Here is a 15,005-nt window from a genome sequence, read left to right as displayed (position 1 = left end):
AATAGAAAAGTATGAAAGACAGATCGCACATGACATTGCTTAAGTAAATAAGATCAAATAAATATATCAGAAAATAATGCAGATGGCTTATATAATTAAGCCTATGGTAATGTCAATAATTTCCCTTCAGGCAGGGGTGAAGTTTCTTGATCGGCTGAGTGGTGGAATCGATTAAATGGGTTGTGTTTCTATAATTATCAGCATTGATTTTACAAACAACCATGGTAGCTGATTCTAGTTCATGGTCTTGGTTACATTGCAATGGTCGTAGAATAAAAGGAAGGTAAATGAGTTCAGCCAAGGGTAAATTCACATGTAGAATACGCTTGGCGATAATAAACATGAAAGAAAAATCAATCGAATTGCCAAACCTTTCTACAACAGGTCCAAGATACATGGCTGTAAACTCATTATCTTATAGTTACACACAAAAAGCATGTTTCTCTTGGCTGAATGAACTATGTATTATACCTGCGCATTAAATGATATTCAGACATCCAGATTAGGAATAAACCATGCAGTTTGTACACATATTTGATTATTGCCTGACGTCATGCTGAGGAGGTTTTCATTTAAGCCACGGCGGTCAGTCATATAGGTGCTGTGTATACATCACAATGTGTCCACTACAACATGGAAAGCAGGACCAGAAGCCAGTGATCTGCAAACGGTATGATGTCTCTTTCACCGACACCGTTCCCGCAAACCAGGAACAGAGATATTTGAACGACACTGTGAGATTTATTCGAGATTAAGCAGATATTCAGATGGCAAGGCGACGAGATTCAAGCGAGACTCAACCAGATATTCAGTAGAGAATATCATATAAATATCGCACGTGTGTCTGAATCTCGCGCTCTCATTCGAATCTCTCTTTCTCAGAATGTAACTGTTTCCTGAAAACAATTATTCTGAATTTCCCAGCTTAAACAGCACCTCAGCCCAGGGCATTCAGACAACAGCACGAGATGGCATAAAGTGGTGAATACAAGATATCCTCTGTCAGCGGTAAAATTTCGATTGCAGGCTCAATAGGCCTTCTACCGCTTTAGATGGATCGTATTTGAGAAAGACCGTACTGCACTAATGAGAAGCACAGAGAGCCTCTCTTACTGCAAATGTTTTTGAGTACGGCATAAAACCCCAGTTAAATAAATAAATCCTACTGTGCACAAAACTCCAATCATTAACGCATATACATCAAACACATTTATTAGTGAATAATGGAAGTTGTGTTTTGTTGTCCGTGGGAAATAGAAAAATATAAATATTCTTAGGCATTGGATAATGTTCGATGATACAGTTGGTTATATCACAATACTAGTATTATATCCTGTGTAATATTGTTGCAGAATATTTATGGCCGGCCTGTCGATTGGAGCCTCGCTTCAAATACAAACTAACCGTCAAATACATGACTAATTTCTTTTAGGATACACAATAACATGTTCCGAAGCAATAAAGCAATAAAAATTCAAAAGAATTCCTTACACACCGGCTGTACATTGATATAATATATATGTATTATGTACAGTTGAATTGTGATATCTTGCACGTCTGAAAAGATACATATTAGATGTAGCACTAGTTTTCACAACTCTGTCTGTCAAGCTGCCATAAATCCTACACAAAATAGAAAGGTTTTGGCTGACGAACCTGGAATATTTGCGGCTCTTCCATGTCATAACCAAATATTTCAAAATCAGGTCGGAACAGTTTTCGGTATTTCTGCAGGATGTCCTTGGGCACACTTCGTATAGCTTCTACAAGTGCCTCTTTTCGGTTGTTCATGCGATCAGGGTTTTTGCTCGAACGATGGTAAGCATCCACCATGGCTTTCTTGAAGTCTTCTCTTGAGAAGTTTGATTGGTCTATGAAACGTTTGGGCATACTTTCCTCTTTGCTGAGTATACCTCGAATCACCGCCTTCTTCCACACATACTCCAGAGCTTTACCAAAGGGTAGGCATTTCTCCATACCTTCTTTTTCGGCGAACGTGCTGTCTACGATGTCAGTGATAGAATCAAGGTCGTTCCTTTGATCGTCCAGCTGAATCGAAGCCGGAAATCCTTTCTCCTTGAAAATGTACGTAGCGTCTTCGTTAAAAGTCTCCATCTTACCGATGATGTCGAACTGCACCTCACACGGACGACACATATCATACATGGGAACAAAGTGCCCATTTCTCCAAGTGTTTTCTGCTATCTTTCCCACCAAGAAAACGACAAACTGTGTAAAGGTAATATCAAGAGCACAGTCTGAGACAACCTTTGTCTTGTTACCACGAATCCCGAAGTTCTTTATCTCGTTCCGCAATCCCCTGTAAGCGGGCCTAGGTGTAAATATTTTGTCAATGTATCCAGAAACTAATCTTGAATAAGGCTCACGTACGAACATAAACTTAGTTGAGGTCGATAAAACCTGGTGGATTTCATCAAAGCCTTTTTTCTGGAAGGTTTCCAGAAGGCCGGCGTGCGCTGAGCGCGCTGGGATGTCGAACACGTCATTTTTCTGTCGTTTACCGGAAGCTATCTGCAGCACCCGTTTCCAGAATGTACTGGCGACTTTTGGAATGTCGCAATAGACGATTCCATTCTTTCTATCGATGGAGAAGTTGTCAGTGCTTGCTGCATTTAATGTACGCCCGTTGTATCTATTTTCACGACAAGCTTGTATCATTTTCTCTCGCCGTTCATCGTAAATAGTTGATCTTTCTACATCAGCCTTTACGTACTGTTAAAGTAAACAAAAATCACATTAAAATATATCAACTTTTAGCTTGGAAGCACATTGTTCCTGATTTTTTTGTTGCAAACCACATCTTCATTTCTTTATTTCGGCTCACGTACATACAATATGTATGTTCATATAGAGTCATTTACGAAAATGCTTTTTACATGCATTAGCACATTTACAATCAATGTTCTACACCAGTTGTACACACTGTAAGTCTCATATTGCAATGAGTGGCAATGATGACAAAGAGGATGACAGATTTATAAAATGTCCGTATGGCTACGGCTGGATATGGCTGTTATATGGTGTTATATATTGAAAAGAATGACAAAGATAGAATGTAAGAACTGTGTAGGGTAGAAATATATGTCTATATACATAGTTTTGAAAATCAGTTACTATGTCTTTGTAATTAATTTTTTAGATAGCATGCAAACTTTACCGATTTCTTTTGAAATATGTCAGTTTCTATATTACAGTTTACATTGGTAAATGTACTATTTCTCTGATGCCATACAATAGTTGAACAGTGTATTATATGATTGCTTCTCCATACCATGTATGCCAAATATGATATTTCTCTCGGAGAGCATTCTGAACATAATAGCAGAGATGTCCGCAGACCTCCAATCAACTAATTTTTGACAAAAATAAGTACCAGTGTTACGTCCATACAATATATGCCATAAGGACTCTTGTTCCTGACAATCCTTACATAGTGGACTAGCTCATGCTGGCTTCCTCTCCGGCCGTAAGTGGGAAGGTCTGCCAGCAACCTGCGGATGGCCGTGGGTTTCCCCAGGGCTGTGCCCGGTTTCCACCCACCATAATGCTGGCCGCCGTCGTATAAGTGAAATATTCTTGAGTACGGCGTAAAACACCAATCAAAAAAAATCGTGTTCGAAATATTAAAATCATTCTTTTATGTGCTAGTATAAAACTGCAAATCGCAGGTTTGAAGGCCATATTTGATTCCGTTCAAAATCTTTAAACATCTTCTTTTCAAGAACAAATGGGCGGATTCTTTTAAAATGTATTTTTGTGTATATTCATCGCTTTTTTAAAGTATAAGCCAATAGCTAATTTTTCTGATTTGAATTTATGTACATTTTATGGCCTGTAACTCAAACGTGATAAGAGCCAGAAATTTGTAATTTGTGCAGAATTAAGTATTTGGTGATGCAAGTGTTAATACGGAACATGAATGACAAATCAGATTTCATAATAAAGTTCAGAGGTTAAAAGTAGGAGGTCGCTCTGAGGTCATGAGGACATGTATTATACATATGGCCCATAAAGTATTTAACTGCATTTATCTCGGTGTGAAATAATCCAAAAGATAAAGATATTCTTAAACACCTCCTTCAGTCGCCTTTCTACTGATGCTGACTTTAATTTTTACAATTGCTTTCCCTTTAACAATATAATACTATAATTGGAGATGCTCCTAGCAATGTACTTACTTTAGGTACAGCGTCGTTTTCTCTTTTCTCATGATGTTCACCAGATTTTCCAGCATCTTCTTCATTGGGCCTCTCTACAATTATCTCTGAAATGCGGAAAAGGTTAAATTTATCATTTTAAAAATGATACCATGTATAATTTGCCTTGGTTGTTTCATTTACTTGCGTGATTGATGCAGATGATCAGACTATTTTCATTAAAACAACGGCGGTCTGGTTTATGGATTTTATTCTAGAGCATCGGTATTTACCTTGACAAATACAACCAATGTGGTCGCTGTGAGTTCAAGTCCAGGTCAGGATGCATGACTTCTTCACCAATAGTTACTGGTAAAGTCTATCAGCAACCTGCGGATGCTCGTGACGTTCCCTCGGGTTCTGCTCGTTTTCCTCCCACCATGTTGATGGCCGCCGTCGTTTAAGTGAAATACTCTTGAGTACGGTGTAAAACAATCAACCTGAACAAATAAATAAATAAACTATGTAAATATATGGCACTAATTAAAACCGAATACGTATTTTTTGTTATCGCAGCAACGTGACAACGGAAGACACCTGGCTCTGAGCATACAGTGTACCGATATCTGATAAGCATGCAACTTCTTGGGATTTCCTCTAATGGACACTATCGCGAGAAAATCCACAAATAACATTTTATTGTCGTGTACAGGATTTCCTTTAAACCAATTCAAGGTCATACATAAAACAAGATGGGGGTGGGTGTGGGGGGGGGGGGGGGCTAAGGTAAATAAGACCTACAGAAAACTGGACTGAAGGCTAGTGGACAGAACAAAAGTCTGAGAAGGTTCTTAACATTGTTTTATACAAGCGGTTTTTAAATTTTACTGTTAAAGTCGAGGTTAAATTCGAAACAGTAGCGACACCAGTTGCCTAAAGTGTGACGGCCTTTTTTTAAAGTTTTAGTGTTATATATGACCTTAACACATTTATTTTATCTCTGGCAGCTATGTGACCTCATCGGCTGTGCGAGTACGCCTTCAGAGTTTGTTTTGTAGTTCATAAATACTGACACTGCACAAATAATATCACATTTCTACGTCAGAGTATTTACCCAGGTCGTTGGTTTGGGCTATGTTAAGACAGTGAGCTCTGTATGTATGCTGGTTAGTGTATTCTAAACTGCATAACGAGTGAGTAAGGAGAGAGTCATGACCAAGTGGCTAAGACAGTCGCCTTTCATTGGTGAGCTGAGGTTCATGCCATGCTGTTCATGTACTGTGAATTCACAGATCGACCCCTTCGCCGACCAAATTACATGTATTTTTAGCCAAATCAGGAATCGCCATACAAATACCACAGTCCCGAAATGACTAGCAGCGTTTGACAGTGAAGGTTACACCATAGTAAGTGATCGAACAAAATAATCGGTGATATATGCAAATCCACTGTCAAATGGAGAGAGAACTGCTGTGAACGGATCGTAGACATTTTGCAGTAAAATTTAATATCAAATCCCATATTAAATGTAAGAGTGATGACTGTGTTTAATTATGTCACACCTCATCGCCAGGGGTCCTCCCTGGCTCATTTGGTTAGTGCGCTGGTTTCCTCTTCGGCCGTACGTGGGAAGGTCTGGCATAAACCTGCGGATAGTCGTAGGTTTTCACCGGTTTTCACTCTGTCCGGTTTCCTCCCACCATAATGCTGGTCGCCGTCGTATAATGAAATATTTTTGAGTACGGCGTAAAACACCAATCAAATAAATAAATAAATAAATAAATTGTATCGCCAGATCACTTGCCAACTACAATAGCTGGCAGGCCGCTTCGTTGGCCCAAAGGTTACCGCGTCAGTCTAGAAGTCGGGAGGCCTAGGATCAACCCTGGTCGGGTTATAAAAAACAAAAATGGTACTTGTTGCTGCCTCGCTTGGTGCTCTTGGTTAGAGCATGGTTACTCCCGATGTCAGTATAATGTGATTGGGTGAGGTGTCATGTTTGTACGTCACATATCGGGAATGTCGTTAGGAAGTTACCATGGTTCATCGGTTTACCCCTGGGAATCAGATTCCTTTAATAGTAAGACTGACCGGCATGGTATACATGAACAATTTTTGAGAATAGTGTTTAATTGGAATAAAATACTTAAATCAATTTTCTAAACTGGTTCGTGCAAAGTAAGTATACATCACATATGCCAGAACTTATAGTAGAGGTAAACTGAATAGTTTTGTTTAACATCGTTTGTGTTCATTTTAAGGATGGAATGGTTGTATGACCCGCACAACCGCCATACCAAACCCCAATAAATTTTATATCTTTAATGGGGCTCAGTTGGTTAGCGCGCTAGCGCAGCGTAATGATCTAGGTGTCTCACCAATGCAGTCGATGTGATTTCAAGTCCAGCTCATGCTGGCTTCCTCTCCGGCCGTATGTGGGAAGGTCTTCCAGCAACCTGCGGATGATCGTGGGTTTCCCCCGGGCTCTGCCCGGTTTCCTTCCACCATAATGCTGGTCGCCGTCGTATAAGTGAAATATTCTTGAGTACGACGTAAAACACCAATCCAAAAAAAATTATATCTTTAACTTGTCGTGAACTGTTTACTGTTAAAAGATAAGCTTGTTTGTACCCGTAACTGTCCAGTACAATTTTTTTCATATTCACAAATGCCACACAAAACGATATCTGGAGAATTTAATGTTTTGGTAATGTATGCAAGGTTTAACACGGAAGTTGTTTGGTTGCAGAATTAATATGTGAAGAGAATGTGTGTTGAAAAAGCTAATCAATGAGCCTTATTTAGTACATGCCTGTCGAGTAACAGAAACGATGAGCACAAATAATTATGGAAAAGAAAATGTCATCTGCCTCCATGCGCCATACTTTATTCAGTAATTAATAACGCATAACACGTCATTGTTAGAACTGTTCTTACACACATTAAATAGCTTGCTACAAAACTACTATGTTATCTGCATTTGGGAGATTAAAAAAAATCATTGACTACTCACCAACAGAAGGTGACGTTTCGTTAAGCTGCCATTTAACAAAAATGGCCAAGTAAGTAAGACCCACCACCACCCAGATTGCCACCCGTCTCCACATTCGACAGGACGCCATCATAGTCCTTGATGTCCTCCACGGTACCAGGCTTCAACTATCTGCAAACAGAGAAAATTGTGATGACATACTATATACCTCCGACCATCCCGGTAGTTTCTGAAAAATTACAGGAGAGGTTTGATGGAGCCTTAGTCTACAACGTATTACACCGTCTGTTATATTGTATTATGTTGGTCACATACATGAATCAGAACGGCTTGTCCTGTACAAATATGGGCAATGCCCTTGTTCCTCTCGCAGCCGCAAGGGTCGCTTTAAATAACCAATTTCTGTTTCAAGCGATGCACAGTGATGCTAAGGATAATAAATGATCAAAGCATAACTGCACATGGCAGATAACTATACCAGGTGAACGTACACCCAGAAACTTTGCCTCTTATATCGCGTGTATTTATAGCCATATGGATAAATAATTCAAACATTTTATCCTACACGTCATAAAGTGCTCATATGTATATAGGTCCAAACAATAGCACATACCTGAGTCACTCTGCGTTTACAGTATGACTAATTGCAACCTGACATTAAATTAACAGCACGATGGGAGGGATTTTAATGAGAATGTGTGCTGAAGGAGGGGGAGCGGATATTCTGTCATAGCTAGGTAAGGCAAGAGGTACAATGCAGCGAAGGAATTGAACTGTAACCAAGGTACCATACTGACTCAGTGGATTAACCAGTTAGTCTCGTGATAGGTTATCGCGCATGCTCTCTCGGCACTATATCGCCTTTTGACACCTGAGCTGAAATGTACTCACCACGCAACCATGCATTCATTACTCAATCACAACAGAGGCCCCTGCTCATGTGCCGAATAATGAACACCGAATAACAGCATGGCTGTCAGACCACTTCGGTTCACTAACTGCAGCGTGCAGCAGAAATTGGCAATTTTCCTCAGAATACCATGTTTAAAGCAAACAACATTAGCCTACAAACAGATAAATGCTAGGTTAAGAGTAATGACCGTCTGATTTGCTAGGTGTGTAACATTACGATGTACTTTTGCTTATTTTTGTCTCAACACTAGAGCACTGTTCGGTAAGTATACATACAAAATGGTTCTAAATTAAAGGCTTTTTTATCTATTAATTATTTAGTTCTCTACCTATACTAGACACGAGTGAAACGTGGAGCATTGTTTCCCCATGATGACGTTTGAATAGTGATACATGTTTGTGTTGAATGAAAACAACAGAAGTTGCTTTTTGTGTTTGATTACTGAACACGCCCATTTTTTGCGCTGCTCTGTTCATTTGCCAAGAAATTGTGGTCGTTTGGTCCTGTTATTGACTCTGATGACAATTTTCCGGATTTAGTCAAGTTTCCAAAATATTTAAGACATATGAACCTGGGGAGGTTCGAACAGGGGCGTCATTCCTGTCCCTAACAAAGTTTGATTTGCCCACTTTCCATTTCGATCAACTATAAAGGCTTATTACCCCTCCCCCCAATCTTTGCTATTGCAAAAGCATCCATGAGCAGTTGTTTACAGGTTATATAGACAAAAATTAGCAGGAAACAAATAACGCTCTTCAAAGGCGTGCATTTACGTTAGGTTATCCTCCTTAGTGAGTGAATTTCTCTTATCTGCGGGGACTACGCATGTGCACTTATGTCTTGATAAATATAGTGATGTAATGTTCACAAAAAAATCAAACTTGTTAAGAAACCGTTCCTGGCGCTCTTGATGACTTGTCATGTTGTTAAAATCATTGGTATTGCTATTCATATATTGGTGGAAAGAAGCCAAACCGCTTTCCTAGGCATCTGCCACTTTAAAAGACCACAGCGCATAGAGTAAATCAACAGCAGTGACTACAGTGTAATCGTCGGCAAATGGTCACAAATAACCAGTGAAACCCAACCTACTGTCAGTTTAGGCATACATCAGTGAGCCCTCAGTGAGGGTTTTATTCTTACTGTTCATGTAAATGCTTAAATGTTAAATACAGCTTTCAACCCCTTGCACCGTGTTCAAGCCACAGTTGAGTAAGAAAGAATTGAAAAGTTTTCTATTGCAATTTAATAGGTGATCTAGTACTGGTCTAGTATTCACTGCTACTAAGCCAGAACGTAATCGTCAAGATATGCATACTGAAATGTTATAGCCCTTTCATAACTGTGAATGGTACATTTATTTAGCCTACTCTGCCTACTGACATCATAACTGTGTTTAGAACAAGACGGAGCAAGGTATCACACATGTTTTGCGCGATAAGATGGCGGCTTTCGTAAAATACCACGGAAAAAAGACATTATTTTGCTGTACTGCTAACGGCATAGTCGAGTCGACAGACCCGCCTATATACAAGATGTGTTTTCAGTCTAGCAAGTACCGTAAAATCACGAATTTAGCCAACGTTTGTTTGCGACACTAGCTTATCTAGCCTACCTGGTCGAGCACCACCTGAAAATGAGGCCAGGTGTTGAAGCCTCTATCTAATCATGTATCGTTCAGAATATACAGGTAATTATCTTGCGCAACGAACTGCAACAACAACGTGATTCTAATCTGATCTTTTTCAACGATTTAATCTGAAACAACTCCTTGGTTATGACATACAGGCTCGATCACGGTTAGAAAAAGAATCTCCTTTTCAAAATGATTATCTGAACAGTGCGACAGCGACCAACAAACGCGGCAACCTGGTATTCACAACTTCCGCACCTATACACGTATTCCGCCACATCTACATGTACATCTTCATGGCAATTATTATCGTGTACGCTTACCTGCTTTTAGTACTTCACTTGGTTTTCAACATTACGCCTCTTCATGACGAATCAACATCAGCATATTCCAGTGTTAAATATCTGACCATGTACAATGCAACAAGAAATAAAAGGGGTTTACAAGAAACACGTCCAACACGGGAGCCCTTGAATTGTGAAATTAGGGTAACCCGCTTGGGTTAACAAGACGCACCCTGCTTGACCCTGCTAGTGGTGCCGTTGACCCCGCTGTGCTAAAATTTAGGTGCTTCGGTGCGCAGTGTGGGTGTGTGTGTGTGTGGGGGGGGGGGGGGTAATGCGGTATTAACGGTGTTTGACAAAAGGAAAGTAAAGAAAGCTGCAAAATGCAATTTATAGCTGAGCATTTTGGATCTTATGGGTATATGACAAGCGTATAAACAATCAGAACAACTTGACAGGCGCCAATGTCAAATGATTCTTGTCACCCAACTCCCAGTTCCCGCCGACAATCACACCACGCTCCCTACCCGACCCCCTCCTTCAAACCGTATCCTCACCTCGATCCTACAGAGTTTCAAAGAAAGAGGCGAAAAATAACACTGGAAGACATTGTCAAATGAACAACATTGGACCCTACTCTGAGAACCAGGACAGTTATAATAACAGGGCATTTGGGACAACAGATCAATGTGCATAGCATGTGTTAATTGTGAACGTCAACAAACCCTGGTTTTGGAATTATTAGATCGTGACCTTTGTACGAACTCGAACGTTGCTTAGACAACCAGTGTGCGCAAACAAAGCGTGTTGACGCAAGAAAAAAACATAAACACCCGGATGTCCGTGACAAATGGTTAACAAGTTTGTTCGGTTGACGTAGCAACCAATTTCAAGGAGCTGTTGACCCCGCCTAAGTATACGTTAGTATACAAAGTGGCTATGCTGGGCTACCGGCTACCAGATGTGGTTTGGCCTAAACTTACTCTGTCGTTATGTAAACCCGTGAAAGGGCCATATTCAATACGTGCCACGTTCAAGGATTGAGCAATTTCACCGCACTCCTTACAGCGCATGTAGTATCAGTGCTCACCACTAACAAACTTCACCACTAACAAACTTCACCACTAACAAACTTGACCTTTAAAGCATGTGCTACGCACGCAGACATGTTTAGGCTTAGCATCACCACTGGTGTCCTCGAGCGGAAATATTTAATCAGCATCCGTCTACAAAATTGGTTCAGATCTTGATTAGAGTCATCTTGAGATAAAAGGATGCATGTATATATTGTATTATTATAGGCGGAGAGTTTTGGTGGTCTTTGACTTCACTTCCTGCCTCATCACCGTGACCCAAGTGACCTCGGCGTTGCTCAAGATTTCTGTACATAGTTTGCTATTGATGGACATGATGTAAAGCGAACGTAGAGAGCGACGCATGCACTGTTTAATAAGAGTACGCAATTGCATCACCTTATTGTCGCCAAGATCCCGGGATCAGTGAGGCAAGTTGGGATCTACAAATCAGATGCTGCACGTTTTTTGTCCTAGCGATTGAAAGTTATGGATGAATGTGATTCCGGTGATTGTTTCATGACACTAGGAAAGAACAGCGCGTATTAAATTTAATTATCAAGTGTGAACAAATTTTGAAAATAGATCATTTCAGTCTATGCGTTACATTTTTGGCCCATGTGTACATATTTCGATTCGATCAAAAAGAATTTTACAACTAATACTATGTTCATTTTTTATATTTCATTGGACAGTTGTTTTTTCCGGAATTGCTGAATGGCAAAAGTTATATAATTCTTATATGTTTGGCCGTCTGAAAAAAGAGAATTTATTTACTAAAATTTTGTTCACTTGCGAGGGTGATATTATAAAGGGCAATGAAGAGGTGTGCCTGTTCATTTTGCAGAAATCGAGATCCTACATACTCTTTAGCAATGTCAGTCATATGCTGACGCCCACTAAAATGCAAGCAGGGCTTGTAAACTCGGCTGGGTCGAGTAAACATGGAAATAGTCAGAAATGTTTCTTCAACACGATAATCTACAATTTTATGCTGCTCCTCACCGAAATCACACTACTAGTCCCCTACTTCCCAGTGTAGAGACTAGCCACGACAAGTAAGGTATACCACACATACCCATTGGGCAGTACTCCTACAGAATGACTAAAAAGATGCAATAAAACAAAGAGTATGGGTTTTAAAGTGCTAATAACCTCTTTATTTTAAGCACAACTTCCCTCAGTGGAAGGAAAAAGCCGACAATGACGGCATCGAAGAAAGTAACGGTAACGCGGGAGGATCTTAGCGCCCCTAATTCGGGCTCTCCCCTCAGTAAAGTTATTGAACAGCTATTACCGTTGATATCACCACAGAAGGCTACTTAATTTCTGGACTGACAGAGTTCAAAATCATTTTTAAAAAAGATACTGCATCGATTCTGACTGCCTGGTGTGAAGGATAGGAAAGTCCAGGCTATGCCTAGCCTAAGCTGAATTTTTAGGTGTAGTACATTTATTCAAGCGTATCCAAGGCCGCAAGATTTAACCCAGGAAATCCTATCTCAACTGTCATCCAATCAGAATCAATTCTGAATCCCTTAAGTCCCAAAGAGAAAGTCAAGCTTTCCATGTATCTTTTCCACTGGAAATGTTGTCTGCAATGTTCTCTGTTGTAAGATAATGTTTTATGAGTGAAGTACTGTTCTCTGAGGGCTTGACGGTTGATGGTTCAGAGGATAATAGTTGTGGTTTGTAGCCAGTTCAGTTGAGCCCTCTCCCCCCACACGCACTTGGTTCTTCAATTGCCCAAAGTTAAGAGGACTCAAACAAAGCAGTAATGGTTTCACATTGTCATTCCCCATACACACGTCTATTTTACAAACTCTGTTCAATTTTGAGCCATCCTTCCATGGTGTTGGCCAAAGTGTGAGACATCACTGGTTGTTGTGTTTGAACATCTTCACTGTCGAGGCATTTTAAAGAAATGAAAGCGCGAAAGTGATGTGTATGGCAGCGTGTTTCCAAGATAGGCGGTTTTCTTGTTGAGAGATCTCTTCTCGTTAGACAAGTTTTCTGACGTCAAAAGGTTTTATATATACACCAGGTAGAATAATTCAACAATCAAACTATATCATTCAGAAAATAGCATACAGTGCATAGATAAAGTACAGTACGCCATTTGTGCTATTCTATAAATATAAATATGAAAGACTATAACTACAAGAGAGAGAAGGCAAGCCAACGACGACAGTGCGATAACTGGTAAATGGTCGCAAGTAACCAGTGAAGAAGGGCCTCTTGTCAGTTCACCTCTGTTAGGTTTTTATTCTGACTGCTAATAAAAGTGTTGAAAAACTATCAACTTATACATTCCCACTGGCACTGGCGTAGACATACTTAAAATCGGTTTATAACGTTTCGATGATGTGTGTATGGTGATAGTTTGAAAATAAGCTGTGTATTTAGGCAATGTTACAAAAATCTTTTAACACCATTTAGACGATGTGTATATAGTGATGGTTTGAAAAAAAAATTGTGCATTTAGACAATGTCACAAAGATATTTTAATACCATTTGGATGAAACATGTGTGCTTATAGTTTAAAAGCAAGCTGTGTTTTTTGGACTTTGTAACATTTCCTTTAGTTAGGATATTTTCAGATAAATGATGTATAACAATACAAAATGAAGTAGAATATAGCATGTGCGCCAAAAGAGTTGCTTTGTGTAAACTTTTTAGAGTGATTTCAACAATACCATATATCTGCATTTCACAGAATGACAATAACAGAATAGTTATGTTATGACATGCAATAGCTTTTCGTCTTCAGTGAAAAGTGTTTCAGTTCAGCTGTTCAGATCTATTGAGCTTTGCTGACTACAGCGGAAACTGCTGAATAAGATGGGTCATCAATAATAGGCAGCGATTGATCAGTATCGAATGCTCCTCACAGTGCATGTGTTTGTCTCTTTTAGGCTTGGCCTCACTACTGGTGTCCTGGCTCGGAACAAATGATATTCCAGCATGGTACTGTTTTCACTCAGTCGCCCAGAGCATGGTATAGTGCTTTGTTCCATAGGCACGAACACACCAGAATTATGGTGGAAGGAAACCGGGCAAACCCGGGGGAAACCCACGACCATCCGGAGGCCCCCATGCACTCATTTGCGGTTTTATTCCAACTGTTTATGTAAATGCTTGAACAGGGCCAATATGTGTTTAGGGAAATAAACATATGTACAGGTAAACTACACTGTATGAAAGTTTGTCATATAAATTATAAATCTACATCGTCTTCACAATCTGTTTCACAGGGCTGTTACGTCATTGTTACTCTAAGACAGAAATGTGAATCAAAATGACGCGGGGAAAGGGCCTTTGTTAGTCGAATTATTTTGCAAAAGCAAGCACTCTAGCAACGTAGAAGAAATACCTTCCGGTATGTACTACTATGTACACACAGAAAAGCTGTAATGGAGTAATGAATTTAATAAAGGAATAAGGACATACAGGGAAGAAACTTACCGTCCATAGAAAAGCTGATCCTACGGTATTTTCAGGCATTCTGTAATTCCGGTAGCGCAAGAGAATCTCATGCCAGCCCGGGCATTAGACCCGGAGTGTAGTGTAAATTGCCTTGGTTGTTCTCACGGAACGTTGTATAGAACTGGGATATGTTAGATACAAATGGGCACGGTGGAAATGGCATATTGTCAATATGTCGATCGATTTTCAGGTACATTATAGATCCTGGTAGAACAGACCGCATCTGCTTAAAGACAGTGCGCTGCTGATAATCTAACAAACATGTTTAGACTCGGTTGCCATGGTATCCAAGTGGCTGTTCTCCGAGAAAACAAGCGTGCCTATAACGGGACAAAAGGAAACGTTAAGAAACGTCACAGAAAACGAATATGTTTAAAGTCGGCAATTCATCAACGGGTTTGATGGGATTAAATGTCCCTTGAAATGTTAGACAATAATATTATTTGATTGGTATGTCAAGAATATGT

The 15,005-nt window shown here is 39.8% G+C and overlaps 1 protein-coding gene across 3 annotated transcripts; it reads right to left on the bottom strand.

Moving 5' to 3' along the window:
- Positions 1 to 1,238: 1,238 nt before the first annotated feature.
- Positions 1,239 to 14,652, bottom strand: LOC135479536 (carbohydrate sulfotransferase 14-like). Of its 3 annotated transcripts, XM_064759410.1 has the most exons (5): positions 10,019 to 10,124; positions 8,041 to 8,213; positions 7,171 to 7,320; positions 4,200 to 4,285; positions 1,239 to 2,733 (listed from the first exon to the last, which is right to left on the bottom strand). In XM_064759410.1, the coding sequence occupies exons 3-5, from the start codon at positions 7,280 to 7,282 to the stop codon at positions 1,624 to 1,626; spliced, it is 1,308 nt and encodes a 435-aa protein (XP_064615480.1). In that variant the 5' UTR covers positions 7,283 to 7,320; positions 8,041 to 8,213; positions 10,019 to 10,124; the 3' UTR covers positions 1,239 to 1,623. The 3 variants fall into 3 exon arrangements, with proteins under 3 accessions (XP_064615480.1, XP_064615483.1, XP_064615482.1); XM_064759413.1 differs by lacking the exons at positions 8,041 to 8,213; positions 10,019 to 10,124 and adding an exon at positions 14,518 to 14,652; XM_064759412.1 differs by lacking the exon at positions 8,041 to 8,213 and having other exon boundaries at positions 10,019 to 10,111.
- Between the last annotated feature and the right edge of the window lie 353 nt (positions 14,653 to 15,005).

The sequence above is a fragment of the Liolophura sinensis genome, chromosome 12, assembly GCF_032854445.1.
Source record: "Liolophura sinensis isolate JHLJ2023 chromosome 12, CUHK_Ljap_v2, whole genome shotgun sequence".
NCBI lineage: Eukaryota > Metazoa > Mollusca > Polyplacophora > Chitonida > Chitonidae > Liolophura > Liolophura sinensis.
Note: the sequence above shows the minus strand (reverse complement) of the source record. Positions and strands in the feature narration are given on the sequence as shown.